Source organism: Calliphora vicina, chromosome 2 (assembly GCF_958450345.1).
Source record: "Calliphora vicina chromosome 2, idCalVici1.1, whole genome shotgun sequence".
Classification (NCBI taxonomy): domain Eukaryota; kingdom Metazoa; phylum Arthropoda; class Insecta; order Diptera; family Calliphoridae; genus Calliphora; species Calliphora vicina.
Window position 1 is genome coordinate 59,778,450 of NC_088781.1, and position 27,373 is coordinate 59,805,822.

The 27,373-nt window shown below is 33.7% G+C and overlaps 1 protein-coding gene across 1 annotated transcript; it reads left to right on the forward strand.

The window, feature by feature from the left end:
- Positions 1 to 634: 634 nt before the first annotated feature.
- Positions 635 to 27,128, forward strand: kl-3 (dynein heavy chain 8, axonemal kl-3). Its single transcript, XM_065501326.1, has 29 exons — positions 635 to 1,806; positions 1,870 to 1,973; positions 2,743 to 3,106; positions 3,165 to 3,535; positions 3,604 to 4,210; positions 4,767 to 5,341; positions 5,401 to 5,612; positions 7,008 to 7,316; positions 7,380 to 7,587; positions 7,647 to 7,776; positions 7,838 to 9,154; positions 10,475 to 10,911; positions 10,967 to 11,187; positions 11,247 to 11,484; positions 11,543 to 12,624; positions 18,590 to 18,895; positions 18,955 to 19,289; positions 19,340 to 19,526; positions 19,769 to 20,387; positions 20,555 to 20,695; positions 20,752 to 21,041; positions 21,862 to 21,995; positions 22,060 to 22,686; positions 22,744 to 23,012; positions 23,078 to 25,950; positions 26,009 to 26,187; positions 26,308 to 26,523; positions 26,584 to 26,913; positions 26,988 to 27,128. Exons 1-29 carry the CDS (start codon positions 706 to 708, stop codon positions 27,111 to 27,113), a joined length of 13,908 nt encoding a protein of 4,635 aa, XP_065357398.1. The 5' UTR covers positions 635 to 705; the 3' UTR covers positions 27,114 to 27,128.
- Positions 27,129 to 27,373: the final 245 nt, after the last annotated feature.

The following is a 27,373-nucleotide window of genomic DNA, read 5'->3' on the forward strand; positions in this document are numbered from 1 at the left end:
AAAAGATTCATTTGCAACTTTAGATGTGATTAAAATGTCATATGTAAAGATGCACTTCCATTATTTTTTGCTGGGTCCTTATTGAATCATTACAATTTTCTGTAATTCAAATCCATTACAAAATAGCTTTAAAAATGTTTTGAATGATTAAGCTTTAATTAAATTTATTTGCGTTTAGTTAAGGACCTCCTAAAATCTTTTAGTTAAGGACCTCCTAAAATATTTCCATTCTAGCAATTCGTTCGAATTTCTATGCTTAATACATTGTACTTCGAATCAGGATATAATTTTGACACGAGTCAGATTAGGTGTACTGCTGCAGTCTACAAGGAAATTAAAATAGGGCTTTTCTTCACTGAGATCCTTTAGATCAATTCAGCAAAGATAAAGTTAGTAAAAATATATATTGCTCCAAGCCATAAAGATCATAGTCGCCAGTATTCGTTATCAGAGAGCCAAAGTATGAAAAATTATTTTTTACAATTTTAGAGAATTTGTAAAAGTGTAATTCGTTCAAAAGCTTTTAAATTCCAATGTTATCGATATAAATATTTGAATAAAAGTTCCATGAGTAATTTATCAAATAAATAGACTTCAGTTTTGGAAATTTTTCTCTTAAAACTTATCAGTTTTACTAATATAATTTTTATTATAAATTATCTTTAATAAAATAATACTAAACTTATTGAAATACTTATATTCATTATGGATGAAGATGAGCAACAGTCAAAAGATGAGGAAGAGCGACGTAGTACTTCGTATTATGTGCAAGTTAAAGGCATTGATCCAGACCGCAATGTAAAAAAATTACGAAAATTATTCGGAGTCTCGCACACCATCCAAAAACAAACAGCACGACGTTTAAGTGTAACTGATCAGGAGAGAGAAGAGGTTGAACGCAAAAGATTGCAACATTTTAAAGAGTTGAGACAACAGCGCATCTCTTCATTGGGTGCCAATCACAGATATGTCCTGGAAATAGTGGCCGATCTCATGGGTACTGACACGGAGGAAATAATAATGGGGGCTGTTGACGATCCGGCATTTGTTGATTTATTAACGGGAATGTTCGAAAATGGGGGACCAAGAGCGTGTATGATTAGTTATGCCCCCATGCAGGGTTATCCCTCTGAGTCGGGGCGTTATGTGGAAAGCATGAAAAGGCAAACTGTCAAACGTACCATAGTCCTGCGTAGTGATAATGTGGCATTATACGGAAAATGGGTAGTGGTATATCGCAACAATAATAAAAAGAATGTAGACAATCGTACAGTATCAGAGGATGTGGCCTTGTTTTGTTGGAATGCTGTAAAGAAAGATTTGTGTTTATATGTGATTAAAAATTTTGTAGATCGTATACTGACCAGATCTTTGGAAGCCGTTTCAGAATTTGGCGTCGCCGAAATGGAACAAAAAAATAAATTTTTCCATACACTTAATATGTTTAATATATTCCTTAAATCTTCTGAAGCCACAGCCTCGTCCAGAATTATCTTTGAAGTTTCTCACGAACTTTTCAAAGGCTTTCTTTTGGTGAAATTTCAAATAGAGGCCAGTTCCAAAGATGTTAATCGCGTACGTTTAGTTGAGCGTTATTTTGGCCAATGGTTGCGACAAATCCAAGGAATATTAGTGGAGGGAAAACAAATTTTAAGAGATGCTGCTGATGTTGGCCCTCTTCAAATGTTAGTCAATTGGCGTCGAATGCTGGCCCGTTATACGTCCATTAAGGAATTTGTTTCATCACAAGCTTTTAATAATCACAAGGCTTGTTTGACTTTGTCAAGATCCTCGAAACTGTTAAAGGTTGTTATGTTTTACATATAAAAAAGGAACTGATTTCTAAAATATATTTGTGTTATTTTTAAGAAATGGGCTGAAATTGACAATCAAGTAACGCTGGTTTTAAACGAGGCAAAAGATAATGTTCGTTATATAACATCATTGCAAAAATTTTGGGATCCTCTATACAGGTAAATTGAAAAGTTGGAGATCACATTCAAAGTAAAGGTAATTTTCACGAAGTCTTAAGCTATATTACTCAATTCTAAATGCCTTCCTAAATTTGTCAATAATGAAGCCCTTAAACATTGATTTCCTTGTTAAATCTAAAATAATCTATATATATAAAAATGAAATGGTCCATGTATGTAATGTCATCACGTGAGAACAGCTGGAGCGACTTGGCTGATTTTTTTTTTATTCGATTCGAAATTTTCAGGAGATGGTTTGTAAAGAAAAAAAAATTCAAAAATTCCGGGTAAAACTCGGAAATTCTTTTTTTGTGAGTCCAGTCAACTGTAATAAAAAAGCTCCTTAAAGTATGCAGTACAAATTTAGATATTTTATTTGCAAATAAATAAGAACAGGCTGGTGTGAGTGGGTTGGAGAAACTTGAGGAACTAACATTAGTAAATGCTACCGGGCGAAGCTACCGGGGGCGATCAACTAGTTTTAAATAAAAGTTAAATATTTTAATTCCCCGATCATCTTTAAAAACAGTGATCTTATTAAGTGCTTCATTATTGACGAATTTATGTATGCATTTAAAATGAATTGTAATGTATTGCTTAAGAAGTCGTGAAAATGACATTCACTTTGAACTACTTCTAAATTTTTTTGCTGAGTAGTCTCGCAAGAATACATTATCGGGAATACATTTTTTTTCTTATTAATCACCACTAGAGAATAAGTATGAGCCATTCAGGCATTGATCATATTATTTTTTTTCTTATCTAAAAGATCTTCGCCAGATGGTATCATTAGCAGTTTGCCAGGCCTCATGGTAGCCATACGAAATGTATCCAAAACTGCTCATTACTTTAATACACCCACAAATGTAACTGGTCTTTTTGTCAAGATATCAAATCAATTAACCATAGTCAGTAAAAATTATCTAACCGATAATGGTCGCGTAAATCTGTGGAAACTAGCACCAAATGATGTCATAGAAAAAATCGAAAAGTGTCGTAATATCATGCAAAGCTATAAGGAACAATATTTTAGCACTTGTCGTGATATGGCTGAATCGAATGAAAAACCTTGGGTGGTATCCTCCGTTTATATATTTACGTGTTTAGAAAAATTTTTAGAACGTTTGGATAAGGTTAGTTTTAGACAATTAATTTCTTTTATAGTTACCTTTACTATTATTTAATCCTCAGATAAAAACTATTTTCAATGTGGAGATTACCTATTCGGTTTTAGATCGCATACGTATTAGTGGCATGGAGAAATTTAATGCCATTATTAAGGGTGCCAGAGCTACGATCAGTTCAAAAGCTTATGATCCTTTAAATTATCGAGTTGATTTATTCGATAAAGATTACACTAATTTCATTAAGGAATGTGAACAGGCGGAAGTTGGCATGCAGCAGTTTGTTAAGCAACAGATTGCCGATGTCCCCATAACCGAATCGGTTATTTTGATTTTACAACGCTTTGAACGTTTGAATTTGGAATGTTTGTGTTTGGATCGTAGATATTTGGAGGTGGCTGAAATGTTGGAACGTGAAATGTTTTTGCTAAAGGATGTGTAAGTTTTTTTTTTAATATTTTAAAATTTGACTTGTTTTATTTAAACAATATGAACATATATTACAGATACAATGAAGAACGTGGTAATCCTTTCATACCACGCAATATGCCACCGGTAGCAGGTCGTATAATGTGGATACGTTCAATCTTTCAAAAAATCGATGAACCCATGAAGGTTTTAAAGAAACGACCCTGTGTGTTGGCCCACAAAAAAGCCCAAAGAACTGTTCGCTATTACAATTATATGAATGGCATTATATGCCACTACGAAATGACTTACCACAAAGCTTGGTTCGATTATTGCGAAGAAGTGCGATGTTTACTCAATGCTCCAATACTTGTATGCAATAAACAATCAGCTGAATATATTGTAAATCTTGATCCGTCAATTAGACAACTGATCAAAGAAACCGAATGGATGTGGAAATTGAAATTAGAAGTACCAAATGTAGCAGCTGTAGTAACATACTGCAAAGAACGTATTTTGAAACCAGCCGAGTCTCTGAAATATGCCATACAACGTTTGGATAAATTGCGCTTAAAGATTACACCGGTTTTTATTAATATAATGCGATTTCGTTTGCAAGAAATTTCGTTACTGTTAAAACCCGCATTATCAACGGTAACCTGGTTGTCGGAAAATCTAGAAGATTTTGTTGAAAGTGTGGAGAGGGTAAGTTTTAGGGGATTCACTTTATATATACAGTAAAATTAGGTGAATTTTGGAATCGAAACGAATAATTTTCTGATATTCTTGTATATTTAAAATTGAGTTAGTGGTGGCAATATCTCGATAGATCTTCAATATCTCGATTAGTAGTCTGAAGGATTTAGAATGTTTTTAACCGATTCTGCAAAGCTACCGTTATCGTTATATTACCCTTTCACCTAGACTACTGATATCCCAAAAATACTATTACCGAGGAAATGGTAAAAATAATTTTGGTTAAAGATAATATTTTACCCTTGTGGAATTGTGAACGAACGATACGTAGGTATTATTGTTTGTATGTGATCAGCCGTTTTAGACTTGTAGTCCATTTTTGTAATTTTGGAAATATGTTTTTCTATCCTCAATATATTGAATAGTTTTTAGATATTTTTACCAGCTTTCAGTATTGAATACATACTACAGGGCTTCAAATTACTTAATTTTATTTTAGCTTACTTATTCGGTTTAAAAAATGTGAAACTATTTATGTTTCTCTTTTAAATTCTTTATTACCTAGAAAATCGAAGATGTATCCCTCTTTTATAAAACCATTCTCAACATTGATGCCATTAGGATTGCTAAAGAAATGGCTTCACTGCATGATTATCTTTACATGTTCGTTCCCCCAGCACCAGTCACATCAGAGAAATTCTACGAAAACTGCAATAATTTACGGATGGAAATTGAAAAGGAATTGGAAAAGAAATCTGTATGCATGGAACGAGCAGTTATCGATTTGTGTAATATGTTTGTGGAACTATTGGATTTTGGGACAACCGATTCAAAGGGTAGACGAGTCTTTCAATTGCCCCTTGACAAAATCGATGATACTAATTGGCGTGCCGAAGGACAAATGCCCATTGATAAATGGGATTGGATACAGTTTCAGAAAATTTATCGCACAATTTATTTGGTGCCGGAAGATATACTCAAGACGTTGCAATTCAAAAACTATGAAAACATACGCTATGAATTGAATCATTTGCGCAATGATTGCATGGATTTATTTTCATTTTATAATTCGAAAATGATATCGGCCTTAGTAGGATGTTCAAAGAGATCTTTGGATTATGTTCGTCATAATATTTTGAGGTAATAAGAGTCATGTTTTATAAAACGTAAATTAGTGTAAAAAATAATTAATTTTTTAGAACTAATTGGCGCACAGATCCTCAGCCGCCGATTTTGTATACCGAATTAGATATTGATTTAGAAAGTGGCTGCCACATTGAGCCGAATATGGAAGTTATGCAAACTGATTTCCATCGTGCTGTTTTGAATTGTACAGAAATAAATTATTTCGTGACTACGTGGGGTAAACAGGCCAAAACACATGAAAGACGTTTAAGGCGTGTTACAGTAGGTAAGATTTCATCATGCCTGAAAAGATTTCAATTGGCAAATTATTAAAGATACTGTTACTGTACTCGAAAATTAAAATGTGGTTGACAATAATTTTATTAGTGGTTGACAATAATATGGTTGACAATTCATATTTTAAATAAAGAATAACGCATAGAAATGCAGAAATTTACTAAATTTTAATAGAAAACCTGATGAATTTCGAATTTATCTTAGAAATATACATATAAAGGTTCTTCCAATATAGAGATAGCGACCATATTTTTATACCCTTCGCCATGGGTGGCAAGGGTATATATAAGTTTGTCATTCCGTTTGTAATTTCTACATTTTTCATTTGCGACCCCACAAAGTATATATATTCTGGATCGTTATAGATAGCGAAGTCGATATATCCATGTCCGTTTGTCCATCTGTATATTGAAATCAACTTTCCGAAGCCCTCCAATAACTTACATGCTTGATTCATACATGAATATATCGGGAATTCTTCCGGCTCGGTTCCGACAAAATCGGCACATAAATGGCTGAGATATTAGGAAAAAAAACGGCATAACCTCAACTTTTGGGCAATTTTTGATCTATATCTGGATAACTAAGTCATTAATATAGACAATATGGATATCTAATAATAGATATTTCAAAGTCCATTCCAACGATAGTATGTTGGTCCTACAATGGCTCAAAATCGGGAAAAATATTTTTTAACCTGAATTTTTTTTCATCCAAAATTTTTTTTTGTCATAAATTCTTTTTTGAAAATTTTTTTTTTTTAAAAATTAAAAAATAAATTGGAAAAAAGCAAAATTGTCGATTTTGGGACGATACCAATCCCGAAAAAGTCACTATTTGGTGTGGATTTTGGTTCATATTTCTTTGAGAGCGACATGGACAGACCAACTTCTTTTGGTCTGAATCGGATGATATGTACATCAACGACATGTAGTTTCAACAGGACGGCGGGACACGTACACAACTCATGTTACACTGGACATTCTCCACGAGCGATTTGCGGGCATGGTCATCTCACGTGTAGGTGATGTGATCTGGCCACCGATGTGAGCGATGGGCACGATGTTATATTCCATACATAATGACATCGATAGACCTTACAAGCGAATAAAAAATGTCGATGATATATCACACACACTTTGTTTTATTTAAATTTAAAGAGAGGAAGCGCTTAATGAAAGACCCTTTAAATTTGGTAAAAGGTCATATTTTTGAAAACTGTAATTACGCCCCTCACTGTATTGCTTAATATAATATTATTCAAAAGAGAACAACAGAGTAATATTACACGATTTTTCAAAAATGTAATATTTTTATTTAGGTCCAAATTAAACAAAACTTTCTATTTAAAGTACTTTTACTAGAACCTCTTCTCTTTTATTAGATGAAAATCGTTACGAACGCAACTATTTTCGCTATGTTATCGAACATAAGGATATTATGAGAGCAATTCAAAATCTCGCTAACGGCTTGATGATGTTTAAACAGGATATCGACGATTATCTTAAATATATTTTTGATAAATATAAATATTTATGGGTCTCCAATCGTGACAAGATTATACAAGAATTCGTAAATACGAATCCATTAACTGTAGATATACGCGATAAATTCATTTATTATGATAATATTACCAGCGAATTGGAGGAAGGTAAAAAGAGACATTGTATTGGACCAATTCAATTGAGAATGGGTAAGATGAAAGTATACTGCCAAGCTAAATAGTTATTACACTTGTATCTTTTACATGCTAAAGAAAAAGCTTTTGACAAGTTTGTGGAAGAATCAAAAAAATGGAAAACATTATGTGGCCAATTGTTAAGTGCTCAATATAAGAAACAATTGGATGAGATGGTGGACTTTATATCCGAACAAGAAAATATTTTATCGAAGCCTATCAATGATTTAGATGATGTTCGTTTGGCCATGTTGTGTTTGGAGAAAATTCGAGATAATTTTATACAGTAAATAATTTGTTTAAATTTTAGTTAAATATAATTTAATTCTAAAATATTTTCTTAAGAATGGACATGCATTTGGGTGTTATAACCGATGCGTATGCATTATTTTCCCAGTTTAATATTTATGTGCCTCAAGATGACTATGATAAAGTGGATAGTTTGCAGTTATCGTTTAACAAAATGTTGGAAAACGTAAATGTTTATAATATAATATCAACTACATATCCCATTATTTATAATAAACCGTTTACAGGCCAAAAAAGTATCAGATCGCATATCCCAAATGGAGGGTCCATTGCTTAAAGAACTCAATGATGGTATTGCTTTGTTTGTTCAAGAATTTGATCAATTTAATGCCGACTTCGAAGCCAATGGCCCCATGGTTGAGGGTATTTCAGCCAAAGAAGCCAGTGATCGTGTGTTTCTGTTCCAAAATCGCTTTGATGAACTGTGGCGCAAATATGAAATGTATAGCAGTGGTGAAAAATTATTTGGTCTACCCATTAACGAATACCCTCTATTACATCAGCGCAAGCGTGAATTCAACTACTTGAATCGTTTGTATTCTTTGTACATACAAGTGTTGAAAACAATTTCCGATTACTACGAAATGTCTTGGGCCGAGGTGGATATTGAAAAGATCAGTTCTGAATTGGCTGATTTTCAAGTTAGATGTCGTAAATTACCAAAAGGCATGCAAACGTGGCCAGCTTTCATTGATTTGAAGACAAAAATTGATGACTTCAATGAAACGTGTCCTCTGCTAGAACTAATGACCAATAAGGCCATGAAAGAACGTCATTGGGTGCGTTTAAATGCTCTACTTAAATCTGACTTTGATCCCACTAGTATTAAGTTTACTTTGGGCAAACTTTTGGAAGCTCCCATTCTGAAGCATAAAGAAGATGTGGAAGACATTTGTGTGGGTGCCAGCAAGGAATTGGATATTGAGGCAAAACTGAAACAAGTTATAGCTGATTGGTCGGTGGTCAACGTACAACTGGGCATGTTCAAAACACGTGGTGAATTAGTTTTGAAAGGAGCTGAGACCTTGGAAATTATTGCTTCTTTAGAAGACAGTATAATGGTTATGAATTCATTGTCATCTAATCGCTATAATGCTCCCTTTAAGAAAGAAATCCAATTGTGGCTTAGTAAATTGGTTAATACCGGTGAAATTCTAGAGAAATGGTTAATTGTCCAGAATTTATGGATATATTTGGAGGCGGTCTTTGTGGGCGGTGACATAGCCAAACAACTACCTTTGGAAGCTAAGCGATTTAGCAACATCGATAAAAACTATGTTAAGATAATGTATAGAGCTCGTGAAATTCCAAATGCCGTTGAATGTTGTACGGGTGATGAGAGTTTGGCTAATGCTTTGAATTGGTTGTTGGAGCAATTGGAGACATGTCAGAAATCATTGACGGGATATTTGGAATCAAAACGATTATTGTTCCCCCGATTTTTCTTCGTATCAGATCCAGTACTATTGGAAATTTTGGGACAAGCCTCAGATCCCACATCTATACAGCCACATTTGTTGAGCATTTTTGATGCTGTAGCGTATGTAAGTAACATATTTGTTTTGAAAATAGATCAATAGGATTAATTTATCAGGGGATTACTCCGAAACTCAATGTATTTGCTTTTCCCACAAACGTTTTCTTTTCGAATCGAATTACACAATAACCCCCTATAGTAAAATTGAATTTTCGAAGTACAAAAACATAACCCAGAGTGCCATTTACCATATATAGCAGATATCAGATGAACTGGCTAGACATGGTTCTGATATAGATCATGATACTTGGGAACGGGGGGTTAAACCACCTATATGTCACTACTACAGGTTAATTTATGAAAGATTCCGCGACTATACAAATCAATCCTGGAGCAGTAGGTCAGATTGCAAAGTGTCCAGGGCCTTATGGTCAAAACTGAATGCAAACGCAACCAGAAAACTGATAGAGTTGGAGATAGGTATAATATCAGGATTCTAGTAGGAGTGATAACCGGTCATTGCTCAATTGGAGCCTTTAAGGGTAAATGGGATAATAGCACACAAGACTTCTGTAGATTGTGTGGGGATGCAGAGGAGCTAGAGACAGTAGACACATCATGTGAAACTGCCCTAGGTTACAGGGTCACATACTTATGTGGCTAGAAAATAGATTTCTGAACGAACATGGCAATGTTGCTACGTTCTACAGCGATTCCAAATCCGTAGCAAGATCTTTCTTTCTCTTTTTAACAGGCGGTTTTGGACTCTTCTTTTATTCTTAATCTATCTTCACGGTTTATATCTATTGAAGGGAATCACAATGGACCTCAAGGTCTCGAGTGGAAGTGCACATATTGTACACCCCTTCCTAACCTAACCTACACTGATAATTGGGATTTAAAATTTAAAACTACATTCTACAATTTTGAAATTACATTTACATATTGAGTATTGAGTAGGGGCTCAATAGTTTCGTAGCAGTTATTTTCTTACATTCCATATAAATACTCCACTTCTGTACCGGTGAACTCTGAAACGTTATACCCACCATCGAAATAGCGGACGGTGATGCATTATCCACGTTATCCGGTTCAAAGGCCAACTTTGAATTTTCAGCCATTTTAATACGATCACAATTGCCCAGTGGAATGTCTTATTGTCATATTTGAGGAATTCAGATATTCAATCTAGATAGCTTCAAATGGGCCATCGAGACAGAATATATGTACTTTATGGGTCGCAAATGAAAAATATTGAAAATAATAAACAGAATGACAAACTTAACCTTGCCACTTATGGTGAAGGGTATACAAATATTTTTAGATACCAAAATTAATTATCTGAAAAACTTAAAAAGTATTTTTTCCATATATGTATGTATTTTAGGTTGATTTTCAAGAAAAGACGAACGATGTTATTGTAGCTCTAAATTCGGCAAATCATGAACAAATTCAATTGGAGAATCCTGTTCAATGTGCCGGTAGTGTTGAACTCTGGTTGAATCGATTACTAAAAGAAATGCAGGATACCATGCGTACGATATTGGCGGGAATGGCAGTTAGCTTAAATGATCCAGAGTTCAATTTTGCCGAAGAGTTTCCCTCATTTTGTGGTCAAGCCGGTATAATTGGTGTACAATTGTATTGGACCAAAGACGCTGAATATGCATTAAGAAAATGTCGTTCCGACAAGACAATCATGAAACGAACAAATATCAAATTTTTAAATCTATTAAATCACTTTATTGATTTGACCGTAAAAGATTTGACGGCTTTAGATCGTATACGTTTCGAAACTATGGTGACCATACATGTTCATCAGAGGTAATAATAAGAAGATTAATAAAAATATGGAATATTTTACCTTCCAATATTACAGAGATATTTTTGATGATCTATGCCAAATGCGCATACGGACGGCAAGTGATTTTGAATGGCAAAAACAAGCCCGCTTTTATTATAATGAAGATAATGATGATGTTATAGTTGGTATAACTGATGTTAACTTTATATATCAAAATGAATATTTGGGTGTCACAGAACGATTGGCTATAACACCTTTAACCGATCGTTGTTATATAACATTGGCTCAAGCTATAGGTAAATATTTTAAACTAATAATGGTTCTAAAAGAAGTAAATGCACACAATTTATAATAGGTATGTCTATGGGTGGTGCTCCGGCAGGACCAGCCGGTACCGGTAAAACGGAGACTACTAAAGATATGGGTCGTGCTTTGGGCAAGTTAGTGGTGGTATTTAATTGCTCCGATCAAATGGATTTCAGAGGCTTAGGTCGTATCTACAAAGGCTTAGCCCAGTCCGGATCATGGGGTTGTTTTGATGAATTTAATCGTATAGAGCTACCAGTGTTATCAGTAGCAGCTCAACAGATTTAGTAAGTCAAAATAGTCTTATATACTGTTTTCAAAAGATTACCACATTTTATATTGCAGCATTGTCCTGACGGCACGCCGAGAAAAGCGCACTTCATTTATATTTAGTGATGGTGATTTGGTTACTTTGAATCCGGAATTTGGCCTTTTTATAACCATGAATCCTGGCTATGCTGGTCGTCAAGAACTACCCGAAAATTTAAAGATTATGTTCCGTTCAGTGGCAATGATGGTGCCAGATCGTGCTATCATCATACGTGTTAAATTGGCCAGTTGTGGCTTTAAAGATAATTTGGTGTTGTCACGTAAATTCTTTACCCTTTACAAACTATGTGAAGAGCAGTTATCTAAACAAGTTCATTACGATTTTGGTCTTCGAAACATACTGTCAGTATTGCGTACTTTAGGTGCCCAAAAACGTGCTAATCCCACTGATACTGAAGAGACTATAGTCATGAGAGTTTTAAGAGACATGAATGTCTCTAAACTAATAGATGAGGATGAGGGACTATTTCTATCTCTAATCGAAGACATGTTTCCGGGTATTAAACTCACCACGAATACATACAAGGAATTACAGAGAGCTTTAGTTAAAATAACCGAAGAATTGGGTTATGTTAATAATCCTGAATGGAACTTAAAAGTGGTACAGCTGTATGAAACCTCTCTGGTCAGACATGGTTTAATGTTAATGGGTCCCACGGGATCGGGCAAAACCAGTTGCACAGTTGCCATGCTAAAATGTTTTACAGAAATGGGTCGTCCCCACAAGGAGATGCGAATGAATCCTAAAGCCATAACTGCTCCCCAAATGTTTGGTCGCCTAGATGTAGCCACCAATGATTGGACTGACGGCATTTTTTCCACCTTATGGAGACGTTCACTTAAAGTTCCCAAACATCAAAACACATGGATTGTTTTGGACGGTCCGGTTGATGCTGTCTGGATTGAAAATCTAAATTCCGTCTTGGATGACAATAAGACATTAACACTGGCGAATGGTGATCGTATTAAAATGGCAGAAAATTCAAAGTTGGTATTCGAACCGGATAATGTAGATAATGCATCACCGGCCACTGTTTCGCGGGTGGGTATGACTTTTATGAGTTCATCGGTATTAAAATGGACTATTTATATGGAAGGTAAGAAAATAAATATCACCTAAAGGTTACATCACTTAGAGCTAGTTTCTTACTTGTCAGTTAAACTCAGCTTAACACGCTGTTATATTAATCCTGAAATATATTTTGCCGGAATTTAACCAATGATTGTGTTTCTCACTAGTGGATTAATTTTGTTAGCATTGCCATACTTTTCAGTCAAATCACATGTTTATTCTTCAAATTTTTTCATATAAATATGGCAATACTATACATTTTATAAGAAAAAGCGTTACATAACTTTTTTTTGTAAATTTTAACTTTCTAAAAGAAAAAGCGACATAACAGTATATAAAATGTATATTAAAAATTATATTGATGTTAATAAAGCAAATAAAAACAAAGAGCTGCTGTGCTGAATTCTTTATTTTATATTCCATCTGTTTGTGCTTTGGCATTTTATACTTAGGTTTAACTCACCAATGATGCTCAGTTAAACCTAGATTATATAGCATATAAACAATAAGTGAGAAACACAATTTTTAGTTTAATTTAGGTTTAAGCGAAGAATGTAGATTATCTCTATCCCAGAAACTAGCTCTTAAAAGGTAAAATTTCGCAGATGTTATCAAACATCCATAGTTTACATTAATCTATATAAATAAAAATCAAATGTCGTTCGTTGGTAATTGCATCAGTAGAGAATGGCCGGACCGATTTAGACAATTTTTTTTTTTAAATGTTGGCCATAGCCCAACTTCGGCTTTTACGTAATGAAAAATTGACCAAGCCCACTTCTTTCGATTTATCTAAAATCGGAAAACGGCTACAACGATTTGGCTAATTTTTTGTTTAAATGATCATAGTAATCCAATTTAAGTTTTTACTGAAAGAAAAATTGACCACGTCAATTTTTTTTCGATATATCTAAAATCGCAGGGCGCCTGGACCGATTTAACAAATTTTTTTTTTTAATGTTCGCAATACATAGTCCGCAAAAGTTTTTAAATAAATTGAAATTGTCCACGTCCACTAATACGCCTACTTATTAAATACATCTGCAAAATACATCGGTCTGTGAGCAATCATATTTCAGACCAAAATTCGATTACTTATATAAAAACTCACAATAGCTTAAATCGATAATAACTCGGCCAATAAGCTTTTAATCAAGAAAAGGAGCTCGAACTATGATCACTCATATTTCAGACCAAAATTCGATTACTTATATAAAAACTCACAATAGTTTAAATCGGTAATAACTTGGCCAATAAGCGTTTAATCAAGAAAAGGAGCTCAATCTGTGATCACTCATATTTCTGACCAAAAATCGATTTTTATATAAAAACTCAAAATATCGAAATTCGCTAATAACTTGGCCAATAAGCGTTTAATCAAGAAAAGGAGCTCGATCTGTGATCACTCATATTTCTTAACAAAAGCCAATTTTTTATATAAAAACTCAAAATACCTAAATTCCCGAACAAAAATCGATTTTTTATATAAAAACTCAAAATATCTAAATTCTCTAATAACTTGGCCAATAAGCGTTTAATTAAGAATAGGAGCTCGATCTGTGATCACTCATATTTCTGACCACAATTCAATTCTTTATATAAAACCCCATAATATCGAAATTCGCTAATAACATGGCCAATAAGCGTTTAATCAAGAAAAGGAGCTCGATCTGTGATCACTCATATTTCTTAACAAAAGTCAATTTTTTATATAAAAACTCAAAATACCTAAATTCCCGAACAAAATTGGATTTTTTATATAAAAACTCAAAATATCTAACTTCGCTAATAACTTGGCCAAAAAGCATTTAATCAAGAAAAGCAGTTCGATCTGTGATCACTCATATTTCTGACCACAATTCAATTCTTTATATAAAAACTCAAAATATCGAAATTCGCTAATAACTTCGCAAATAAGCGTTTCGTCAAGAAAAGGAGCTCGATCTGTGATCACTCATAGTTTTTAACAAAAATCGATTTTTTATATTAAAACTCAAAATATCTAAATTCAATAATAACTTTTGCAATTAGCATTTAATCAAGAAAAAGATCTCGATCTGTGATCGCTCATATTTCTGACCTAAAATAGATTTTTTTTTTATAAAAACTCAAAATATCTAAATTCGCTAATAACATGGCCAATAAACGTTTAATCAATTAAAGGAGCTCAATCAAAATATCTAAAACCGCTAATAATTCTCCTAAAATTATAAATCATCATTTGAATTATTTCAGATTTTACTTAAAACTGTTATAAAAAAATTGTACTCATATTTCTGACCAAAAATCGATTTTTTATATAAAAACTCAAAATATCTAAATTCGCTAATAACTTGGCCAATAAACGTTTAATCAAGAAAAGGAGCTCGATCTGTGACCAAAAACCGATTTTTTACATAAAAACTTAAAATATCTAAATTCGCTAATAATTTGGACAAAAGCGTTTAATCAAGAAGAGGAGCTCGATCTGTGATCACTCATATTTCTGACCAAAATTAGATTTTTATATAAAAACTCAAAATATCTAAATTCGCTAATGACTTGGCCAATAAGCGTTTAATCAAGAAAAGGAGCTCGATCTGTGATCACTCACATTTCTGACCAAAAATCGATTTTTTATATAAAAAATCAAAATATCTGAAATCGCTAATAACTTGGCCAAAAGCGTTTCATCAAGAAAAGGAGCTCGATCTGTGATCACTCATATTTCTGACCAAAAATCGATTTTTTTATATAAAAAAATCAAAATATCTAATATCGCTAATAACTTGGCCAAAAGCGTTTAATCAATCAAGAAAAGGAGGGCGATCTGTGATCACTCATATTTCTGACCAAAAATCGATTTTTTATATAAAACTCAAAATATCTAAATTCGCTAATAACTTGGCCAATAAGCGTTTAACCAAGAAAAGGAGCTCGATCTGTGATCACTCATTTTTCAGACCAAAATTTGATTACTTCTATAAAAACTCAAAATATGTACATTGATTTACATGTGTTCTGTTGTTGCAAGATTTAGGTTTTTGACAACAAACTTAGGTTCTTTGTCTCTAAGTAGCGCTTCTATGTATATTTTATTCTATGTCCTATATGAATAAAAATTATCATTCAATAAAACGTTTTTTTTTTTTTTTAACTATTTTTACGCTTTTCAAACCGCTTCTCACAAATTCACAAATGGAACACAAGCATTTTTTTAACTTGGACAGGACAACGTCAGTCGGGTCAGCTAGTATATTAATATATGGGGGATTTCATGTCAAGTGAACCAACTTTTGAAATCGATGTCTTCCGATCGGGATGAAATTTGCACCAAGGTTAGCTCTATTGGATAGTAACTCAGACACAATTTTTCAACAACATCGGTCGAGAACTCTCTGAGTTATAGGGGGTAAAATTTTGACAATTTGGTCAAACAGGGGTTTTTTCTTATCCATGTAACTTATTACCTATTGTTCTTAGCAAAATGTGTTCCAAATAGTATAGATAGCTATTTCTTCGATCTTTCGAAAAAAAATATTTAAAAAAAAAAATAAAAAATTTTTAATATTTTTTTTCCGAAATCAAAAACTTTTTTGACTTTTTTTTAAAATACGCTATTTTTTTTTTTTTTTTTCTTAAAATAAAGTTTAGATATTTTCCTTGAACACCTACTTGGTCGCTTAGTGGGATGCGAGTGGGATATCTATCAAAATAAATATTTTGTAACTCAAAACATAAAATTTTTGACTTTTTTTGCAAAATCAAAAACTTTGTTGACTTTTTTTTTTCAAAATGGACCCTTTTTTAATCTTTTTTTTTAGGTCAAACAAAAGCTTAGATATTATCCTTGAAGACCCTTTTGGTCGCTTAGTGGGATGCGAGTGGGATATCTATCAAAATAAATATTTTTTAACTCAAGACTTACAATTTTTGACTTTTTTTTTTGCAAATACGATTTTTTTTCCAAATGGGCCCTTTTTTTAAAATTTTTTTTGTAGTCAAAAGAAAGCTTAGGTCCATTCCTTTAAGATATTTTTAGTCCCTTAGTGGGATGCGAGTAGGATATCTATCAAAATAAATATTTTGTAACGCAAGACATACAATTTTTTAATTTTTTTTTGCAAAATCAAAATTTTTTTCCAATATGGGACCTTTTTTAATTTTTTTTTTTTGCTCAAAAGAAAGCCTAGGTCCATTCCTTTAAGATATTTTTAGTCCCTTAGTGGGATGCGAGTGGGATATCTATCAAAATAAATATTTTGTAACGCAAGACATACAATTTTTTAATTTTTTTTTTGCAAAATCGAAATTTTTTTCCAATATGGGACTTTTTTTTTTAAATTTTTTTTGCTCAAAAGAAAGCTTAGGTCTTTTCCTTTAAGACCTATTTTGTCACTTAGGAAGATGTGAGTAGGATATCTATTAAAATAAAAATGTTGTAACTCAAGCCATTCAATTATTGACTTTTTTTTTGCAAATTCGATTTTTTTTTCAAAATGGGCCCTTTTTTAAAAATTTTTTTTTAGTCAAAAGAAAGCTTAGGTCCATTCCTTTAAGATATTTTAGGTCCCTTAGTGGGATACGAGTGGGATATCTATCAAAATAAATATTTTGTAACTCAAGATATACAATTTTTGATTTTTTGGCAAAATCAAAAACTTTTTTGACTTTTTTTTAAAATGGGCCCTTTTTGTAATTTTTTTTTTTGCTATAAAGAAAGCTTAGGCCTATTCCTTTAAGATGGTTTTGATCGCTTAGTGGGATGCGAGTGGGATATATATCAAAATAAATGTTTTGTAACTCAAGACATACAATTTTTGTGTTAAAACATTTATTTTGATAGATATCCCACTCGCATCCCACTAAGGGACTAAAAATATCTTAAAGGAATGGACCTAGGCTTTCTTTTGAGCAAAAAAAAAAATTAAAAAAGGGCCCATATTGGAAAAAAATTTTGATTTTGCAAAAAAAAATTAAAAAATTGTATGTCTTGCGTTACAAAATATTTATTTTGATAGATATCCTACTCGCATCCCACTAAGGGACTAAAAATATCTTAAAGGAATGGACCTAAGCTTTCTTTTGACTACAAAAAAAATTTTAAAAAAAGGGCCCATTTGGAAAAAAAATCGTATTTGCAAAAAAAAAAGTCAAAAATTGTAAGTCTTGAGTTAAAAAATATTTATTTTGATAGATATCCCACTCGCATCCCACTAAGCGACCAAAAGGGTCTTCAAGGATAATATCTAAGCTTTTGTTTGACCTAAAAAAAAAGATTAAAAAAGGGTCCATTTTGAAAAAAAAAGTCAACAAAGTTTTTGATTTTGCAAAAAAAGTCAAAAATTTTATGTTTTGAGTTACAAAATATTTATTTTGATAGATATCCCACTCGCATCCCACTAAGCGACCAAGTAGGTGTTCAAGGAAAATATTTAAACTTTATTTTAAGAAAAAAAAAAAAAAAAAAAAAAATAGCGTATTTTAAAAAAAAGTCAAAAAAGTTTTTGATTTCGGAAAAAAAATATTAAAAATTTTTTATTTTTTTTTTTAAATATTTTTTTTCGAAAGATCGAAGAAATAGCTATCTATACTATTTGGAACACATTTTGCTAAGAACAATAGGTAATAAGTTACATGGATAAGAAAAAACCCCTGTTTGACCAAATTGTCAAAATTTTACCCCCTATAACTCAGAGAGTTCTTGACCGATCTTGTTGAAAAATGGTGTCCGAATTACTATCCAATAGAACTAACATTGGTGCAAATTTCATCCCGATCGGAAGACATCGATTTCAAAAGTTGGTTCACTTGACATGAAATCCCCCATATATTAAAGTAGACTTATTTTTAAAAGCTTATGTACAACTAATGTGGATCTTATTAATAGGTCCCATTAAATAGATCATCCTCAAATTTATAACAAACTTTAATTTTAAGTAAAGGTTTCTCAAGTAAAACTTTAGCAAAACAAATACATAATGCAAACAACTCTGCTTAATAATTTTCAGCATGGGTTCGACGACAACCCGCTTTTGAACAAGATATATTTAGAAAATCTTTTGCGGCTATATACGATGAGGCTCATACTTTTCTGCAAACTAAACTTATGGCCAAAATGCGGATCTTGGAGGCAATATATATAAAACAAATTTTAGAAATACTTGATGGTTTATTAGCCGATTGTAGCAATAGATCAGAAAAATACTTGGAACGTACATTCCTGTTTGCTATGATGTGGACTTTAGGTGCGGTGTTGGAGATTAATGAACGTGACAAACTGGAAGAGTTCCTACTTAAACATCCATCTAAAATGAGTAAGTAAATGGAAGGGGTAGTCGCAATTTAAATAATACAAATTTAATAAATTTTAAAGAATGGCCAAAGAAGCTACCAACTGAAACCATATTTGAATACTATGTGGATGATAGTGGCAATTGGCAACATTGGAATACGCGTGTAGAAAGTTTTATATATCCTGAAGATAGTATACCGGAATTTGCTTCGATTTTGGTACCGAATGTGGACAATGTTCGCACCGCATTTCTAATGCACAATATTGCCAAACAACGTAAACAGGTTTTGTTAATTGGGGAACAGGGTACGGCCAAGACGGTCATGATAAAGGGTTATATGTCAAACTATGATCCTGAGGTGCATTTGTATAAATCCTTTAACTTTTCATCGGCCACTACACCCAACATGTATCAGGTGTGTAAGAAAAGATTGAAGTTAACCCAATTAATTTACAATTTTTCCAGCGTATTATTGAATCATATGTGGAAAAACGTGTGGGTACAACCTATGGCCCTCCCGGTCAAAGGTCCATGACTATATTCATAGACGATATCAATATGCCAGTAATAAATGCCTGGGGCGACCAAATTACTAATGAAATTGTGCGACAAATGATTGAACAACATGGTTTCTATTCTTTGGAGAAACCGGGTAATTTTAATAAAACAGTTTTTTTTTCACCAAAAAAAAAAAATTAAAAAACCCAAAATTAAATAACAATTCGAAATTTTTTTTTCCAAAAATTTAAAAAAAACTATGGAAAAAAAAATTTGTTTACCTAAAAATATTTAAAATTTGTATTTTGAAGTACATATAATTTGGTGAAGGGTATATAAGATTCGGCACAGCCGAATATAGCTCTCTTGTTTACTTCAATATTGTTTTCGTTAAAGGTGACTTTTCCACCATTTTGGATATACAAATATTAGCAGCTATGATACACCCAGGCGGAGGTCGTAATGACATACCAAATCGCTTGAAACGTCATATGTCCATATTTAATTGTACTTTGCCCAGTAATAATTCTATGGATCAAATTTTCAGTCAAATTGGCACCGGTTATTTTTGTTTGGCCCGCTTTGCCGAGGAAGTCGTAGATGTTGTGCCTCTTTTAGTACCCTTGACACGTATTTTCTGGCAAAATATTAAGGTCAAAATGTTGCCCACACCTTCAAATTTCCATTATGTTTTTAATTTACGCGATTTGTCCCGCATTTGGGAGGGTATTTTGAAAGTGGCACCAGAAGAATGCCAAACAGTGTTGGATGTATTGAAATTGTGGCGCCACGAGTGCACACGGGTTATAGCCGATCGTTTTACGGATTATAAAGATACCATTTGGTTCATAGATCGCATGAAGAAAGATGCAAAATCACATTTGGCTGAATATTGGGAAGAATTCCCAGAGGATGAAACTTTCTTTGTAGATTTTCTAAGAGATCCACCAGATGCCGGAGAAGATGATGAAGATGTTTCATTAGAACCTCCGAAGATTTATGAAGAAATTCCAAGGTAATCAGTTTATTAATTATTCAACATTTCAACTGAAAACTACTAATTAATTTTTAAACAAATTTTATGAAAAATATTCAAGTTTCAAACCTTTTCCAAATATTATTTTCACAAATTTTCTTACATTTCTATTAATGTAATGATTTTTATCAATTTTACACTTATAGCATGGACACTGTTAAAAATCGCATATTTTGGTATATGGGCCAATTCAATGAATATGTTCGAGGTTTTCATTTGGACATGGTGTTATTTCACGATGCTTTAGTTCATTTGATGATCGTGTCACGTATTATCAGTATGCCAAGGTAAAAAGCTCAGTTGGTGTGAAAATGAAATTCATATAAAACCAAAATTTTTCTAGGGGCAATGCTTTGTTGGTGGGTGTGGGTGGTTCTGGAAAACAAAGTTTAACCCGTTTGGCCTCCTTTATAGCTGGATATAAGTTTTTCCAAATAACTCTGACTCGAGCCTATAATGCCGGTAATTTAGTGGATGACTTGAAGTATTTATATCGTACTGCGGGTTTGGAAGGTCAGGGCATAACGTTTATATTTACCGATAATGAAATCAAAGATGAGGGTTTCTTGGAATACATAAATAACATATTGAGTTCTGGAGAAATAGCTAATCTATTTGCCAAAGATGAAATGGGTAAGATGTCAATATATAGTATAATAACGACTTCAGCTTCAAGGTTTCCAACACGAAATGAAAGTAGACCAACAAAAGCCAGAAGGATTTCGAAAATTTATTTGGAATAAAACAAATCATGTTTAATATAACAACAAAATCTCAACTCTATTGTTCAATTCACAAGGTCTCCTATCATGACATAATGTCCTAATATTTCGCGACTCGTTGGCTCGGCTTAACCGATTCTTAGGCGTTCGGCGCATGTATCTGCTGGTTGATTGCGATAACACAATAAACATGGCATACATAGTAGTAATATTTTAAAATTGTTTGCTTGAAAGACAATAACAACATTTTTAAACCATTGTGAAATATTAGGACATTATGACATGATAGGAGACCTTGTGAATTGTCGAAATGTATATTTCTCTCTGCCTTAAACCACATATTTGGGGTATTCACACGGTCTACTATTTGGTCATATTGTCAAAATACCCTAATATATTAGTTTAATTAAATTTTTGTTGTGTTTCAACCAAAAAAGTTCTAAACTAATAAGGCTATTTGAACTATGTTTATTGTTTTATCTTAAAATAATACTTTTTTTGTTTAAAACACAAAAACAACTATTATTAGGACATTATGACAATATGACTAATAGCAGACCGTGTGAATACCCCAATTACATATATATTTTGGCTATTAAATTATGGAATTAATTTTGTAAATTTTGCTGATTTTCTGCTTCTTTTATAGCACGTTGGAATGATTATGGTTGAAACTTGTTGTTCCACAGTGTAATTGGTAGAAAAAATATAATCTAAAAATTTTATTTCAGATGAAATTTACAACGAAATTATACCCGTCATGAAAAAAGTACAGCCTAGAAGGCCACCAACTCAAGATAATCTTTATGATTTCTTTATATCTAGAGCTCGTTCAAACCTGCATGTTGCTTTGTGCTTTTCCCCAGTAAATAGTTTTTCTATTGTTCAAACATCCAACGGGACTAATTAAATTCCTTTGTTTTTGTTAGATTGGTGAAAAGTTTCGGGCACGTTCCTTGAAATTTCCGGGTTTAATATCTGGTTGTGTAATTGATTGGTTCCAAAAGTGGCCTGAAGATGCACGAGTTGCTGTGTCACGCCATTATCTAGAGAATTTCGAAGTTATCTGTTCGGATGAGGTCAAAGAGCAAATCATCGAAATTATGAGCTGGATACATGAAACTGTTTCCGAAGCGTGCATTTCCTATTTCGATAGATTCCGTAGAACTACGTTTGTAACTCCCAAGTCATTGATTTCATTTTTGGAGAGTTATAAAAAGCTTTACAAGGATAAGCAGGTCAATATTGTGGTGTTATCCGAAAGAATGTCGTCTGGTTTGGACAAACTAGATGAAGCGGGAGCATCAGTATCTGTATTGAAAAAGGAATTAGTTGAAATGAATAAGGTGATTGTAGTGGCTACCGAGGAAGCAGAGGTGGTATTACAAACTGTTGCTGAGTCGACAGCAGCCGCAGAAATAATTAAAACCCAAGTGGCGGAGAAAAAAGCCCAGGCTGGAGAATTGGTGAAATTGATATCCGCCGACAAAGAAGTAGCTGAGGCAAAGTTGGAAAAGGCTAGACCAGCTTTGGAAGAAGCTGAAGCGGCTCTAAAGGTTTTTGTTGTATTAAGACTAAATTTTTTGCGTTCTATTTAGATTTATTTTTGCTAGACTATTAAAGCTGCTGACATTGCCACGGTGCGTAAGTTGGGTAAACCACCCTATTTGATTACCTTGATCATGGATTGTGTGTGCATATTGTTCCGCAAGCGCATAAAATCGGTTAAACCCGATATGGAGAAGCAATTTTTACAGAGTTCTTGGGAGGAGTCGCTTAAAGTAATGTCAGACACCAGTTTCCTACGAAAAATTGTGGAATATCCTACAGATGTTATAAATGCTGAAATGGTAGACTTAATGTTTCCCTATTTTAATTATAGGTAGGTTTAGCTAGTGCTTTGATTTGATAATAGATTCCGTCCAATATATATAATTTTCCCTATAGTTTGTATACTTTCGAAGCCGCTAAAGTGGCTTGTGGTAATGTGGCCGGTTTATTATCCTGGACCATAGCCATGGGTAAATACTTTGAAGTCAATAAAGAAGTATTACCCCTTAAGGCGAATTTGGCTATCCAAGCGGCCAAATACGCCAAGGCCTCCAGTGATTTACAGGAAGCCGAAGACCTATTTGCGGCCAAAGAACGAGAACTAGCCAAAGTCCAGCAACAATTTGACGAAGCAATTTCTAAGAAAAATGCTGTCCTTTCAGAGGCTAAAAAATGTCAAGACAAAATGGATGCCGCTACTGCTCTTATCAGTGGTTTGGCTGGAGAGAAAATTCGATGGACTGAGCAAATTGCTCAATTTAAAAGTGAAACAGAGCGTCTGGTCGGCGACTCTATTTTATTGACTGCCTTTTTATCCTATACCGGACCTTTCAATCAAGAGTTTCGTAATGATTTACAAGCGCAATGGTTAAAACAAATTTTTGAGCGCTTAATACCCATATCGGTGAACTTAAATATCATAGACAGTCTAACCGATCGCACTCAAATTGGAGAATGGAATCTTCAAGGCTTACCCACCGATGAATTATCAATACAAAATGGTATTATAGCTACCAAAGCCGTAAGATTTCCCTTGCTGATCGATCCTCAGTCTCAGGGTAAAGCCTGGATTAAGAATAAGGAAAAGGAGAATGGTTTAATTGTAACCAATTTGTCACATCGTTATTTCCGCACGCATATAGAGGATGCCGTTAGTATGGGTATGCCCGTAATCATAGAAGATGTGGGCGAAGAATTGGATCCTTGTTTGGACAATGTGTTGGATCGCAATCTCTTGAAAGTGGGTACTACGTTTAAAATCAAACTAGGTGACAAAGAAATTGACTATAATGCGGCTTTCCGTTGTTATATAACCACAAAATTGCCCAATCCTTCATATACACCCGAAGTTTCAGCACGCACTTCCATCATAGATTTTACTGTAACCATGAAAGGTTTAGAAGATCAATTGCTGGGCAGAGTTATCCTAACGGAGCGCAAGGAACTCGAAGAAGAACGTACAAATCTGGTGGAAACTGTAACGGGAAATATGAAGAAAATGAAGGAATTGGAAGCCAATTTACTGCATAAGCTGTCAACCACCCAGGGCAGTCTGTTGGATGATGTTACCGTCATAGAGGTGCTGAATACCAGTAAAAACACGGCCATCGAAGTTAACGAAAAATTGGAAATTGCCAAAATAACCGAAGCTAAAATTAATATAGCACGTGAGGAATATCGTCCCGTGGCTACACGTGGAAGCGTTTTGTATTTTTTGGTTTGCACCATGGCCAAAGTGAATATGATGTATCAGACGTCGTTGGTCCAGTTTCTAGATCGTTTCGATGCCAGCATGCATGAGTCGGCCAAAACTCATATAACGCAAAAGCGTATTAAGCGCATAATAGCCTATTTAACCTTTGAGATATATAGGTATAAATCGCGGGGACTTTATGAAAAAGATAAGTTCTTATTTGTCTTGCTAATCGCACTAAACATAGATCGTCAAATGGATTTGGTGAGCTATGAAGAATTTCAAAATTTTATTAAGGGCGGAGCAGCCTTAAATCTAAATGATTGTCCTGCGGTACCTTTTAAATGGATTACAGATGAAACTTGGTTGAATTTGGTACAATTATCGAATTTGGGTCCATTTGTTCATATTTTGAATAAGGTTTCGAACAACGAACGGGCATGGTTGCATTGGTACAAGAAAGACTGTCCTGAGAATGAAACTATACCAGATGGTTATAATGCACTGGATCCTTTTCGCAAACTTTTGTTGCTGCGTTCGTGGTGCACGGATCGTACTTTATCGCAAAGCCGTAAATATATAGCCAGTTCTTTGGGAGAACGGTTTGCGGAGCCGGTTATTTTAAGTTTTGATGCATTATTGACCGAAAGTAAACCTCTTATACCCATAGTTTGTTTTCTTTCCATGGGTTCTGATCCCTCATCGAACATAGAAGCTTTGGCCAAGAAAAATGAACTCAAATGTTATCCTATTTCAATGGGCCAGGGCCAGGAAATTCATGCTCGTAAGTTAGTGGCCACATGCTTGGAAGAAGGTGGCTGGGTTTTGCTACAAAACTGTCACTTGGGTTTAGAATACATGCACGAACTTACTCTGCTGCTACTTGATCTGGAAAGAGTTGATGAATCTTCGTATAGTCCTAATTTTAGGGTTTGGATTACTACAGAGCCCCATGAGGGCTTTTCCATAACATTGTTGCAAATGTCTTTAAAATTTACCAATGAACCACCGGCTGGCATAAGAGCAGGTCTCAAGAGAACCTATAGCAATTTATCTCAAGATTTCTTGGATTATTCACAATCGGTGTATTATCATCCCTTGGTATTTGCCATATCATTCCTACATTCAGTGGTTCAAGAACGTCGTAAATTCGGTCCGTTGGGCTGGAATATCCCCTATGAATTTAATTCGGCCGATTGGTATGCCAGTTGTTTGTTCGTGCAAAACCATTTAGATGATTTGGAACCGGGCAAGGGCATTAGTTGGAATACTGTACGTTATATGTTGGGTGAGGTTCAGTATGGTGGTCGAGTTACCGACGATTATGACAAACGTTTGCTAAATACATTTGGACGTGTCTGGTTCCATGACCATCTCTTTTCCGAAACTTTTGAGTTCTTTAAAGGCTACAAAGTTTTGTGTTTTAAAGAACAAGAAGCTTATTTGGCTGCCATAGAAGAATTGCCCAATATTGATCCCCCGCAAGTGTATGGTTTTCATTCGAATGCCGAAATCACTTATCAAACAAATACAACTCGATCAATTTTGGATACGATTATATCAATACAGCCTAAGGGTAATTTTGGATTTATTTTTTATTATTTTATAAAAATACAAAACAAAAATCATTTTAGAATCTTCAAGTGGCGGTGGAGAAACTCGTGAGGATAAGGTAGCTCGTCAGGTTAGAGAAATGCAAAGTAAAGCTCCTGCACCTTATGATCTATTTGAGGTCAAAGAACGTTTAAGAGCCATGGGAGCCCTCAGTTCAATGAATATTTTCCTTCGGCAAGAAATTGATCGTATGCAAAAGGTAAAAATTTGTCCTTTATATGTCTAACCGTTTTGTATTAGTAGCCAATCATGATATACATATGTATATTATTTAATGTCAGATTTATTAATCTCATTACAATATAAAATTTCTCTTTAGATCATAATATTGGTTAGATCCACACTTAAAGACCTTCTTTTGGCTATCGAGGGCACCATCATTATGAGTGAACAATTGAGAGATGCTTTGGATAACATATTCAATGCCCGTGTACCGGGGGTATGGCTAAGAGGCAGTTGGGCTTCATCAACTTTAGGTTTTTGGTTTACCGAGCTGCTGGAAAGAAACGCTCAATTCTATTCCTGGTGTTTTGGTGTAAGTACTCATGTTCACACAAAATACATATGTATTAGTTTACGATTGTTGATCGCTTAGTGTCGACCTGTGGTATTTTGGATGTCGGGATTTTTTAATCCTCAAGGATTTTTGACTGCCATGAAACAGGAAGTGGCACGTGCCCACAATGGCTGGGCTTTGGATCAGGTCTCAATGACAAACGAAGTTTTGAAAGTAGGCAGTGATGAGTGTAAGAAACCCCCTAAAGAGGGTATTTATGTTCACGGTCTCTATTTGGATGGTGCTGGTTGGGATCGTAAAACAGCACGTTTAATTGAATCCACGAACAAGGTGTTGTATGTTTTAATGCCGGTTGTACATATATCGGCTATAAATTCAACAGCCCCCAAGAGTCCCAAGCTATATACGGTATGTTTAGTTAATATTTAATTTATTTGTTTATCGAGTATAGCTGCAGTATATTTTTTTTTTTTAAATTTTAGTGCCCTGTTTATAAGAAAATAAATCGCACTGATTTGAACTACATTTCACCATTATGGTTAAATACGCTGAAAAATCCTGATCATTGGATAGTACGAGGTGTTGCCTTACTGTGTGATATTAAATAGAAATTTTTTGTTTTTCAAAATTAAATTTCTGTTTTATATGATTTTTGCTTGATTAATTTTTTAAGTTTTTTACAAAATAAATCTATACTTGTTTAAAATTAAGTTATTCTGAATTTTACATTTAACTGTCTAATATCAGTTTTATAGAAACATAAGGAATCTATACTTAACGTGGGTTTATTACCCTTTTTGTTTATTCCAATTGTTTTTATCTTTTTTTTTTTGATAATTTTTTTTATTGTAAGAATATATCAAAATTC

Bases quoted from the DNA above. Each gene is read 5' to 3' on its own strand.
- kl-3 (XM_065501326.1), top strand. From the start codon at position 706: ATGGATGAAGATGAGCAACAGTCAAAAGATGAGGAAGAGCGACGTAGT. The intron at 21,042-21,861 runs GTAAGATGTCAA...ATTTTATTTCAG, and splicing joins ATTTGCCAAAGATGAAATGG to ATGAAATTTACAACGAAATT. The intron at 25,951-26,008 runs GTAATTTTGGAT...AAATCATTTTAG, and splicing joins TATATCAATACAGCCTAAGG to AATCTTCAAGTGGCGGTGGA.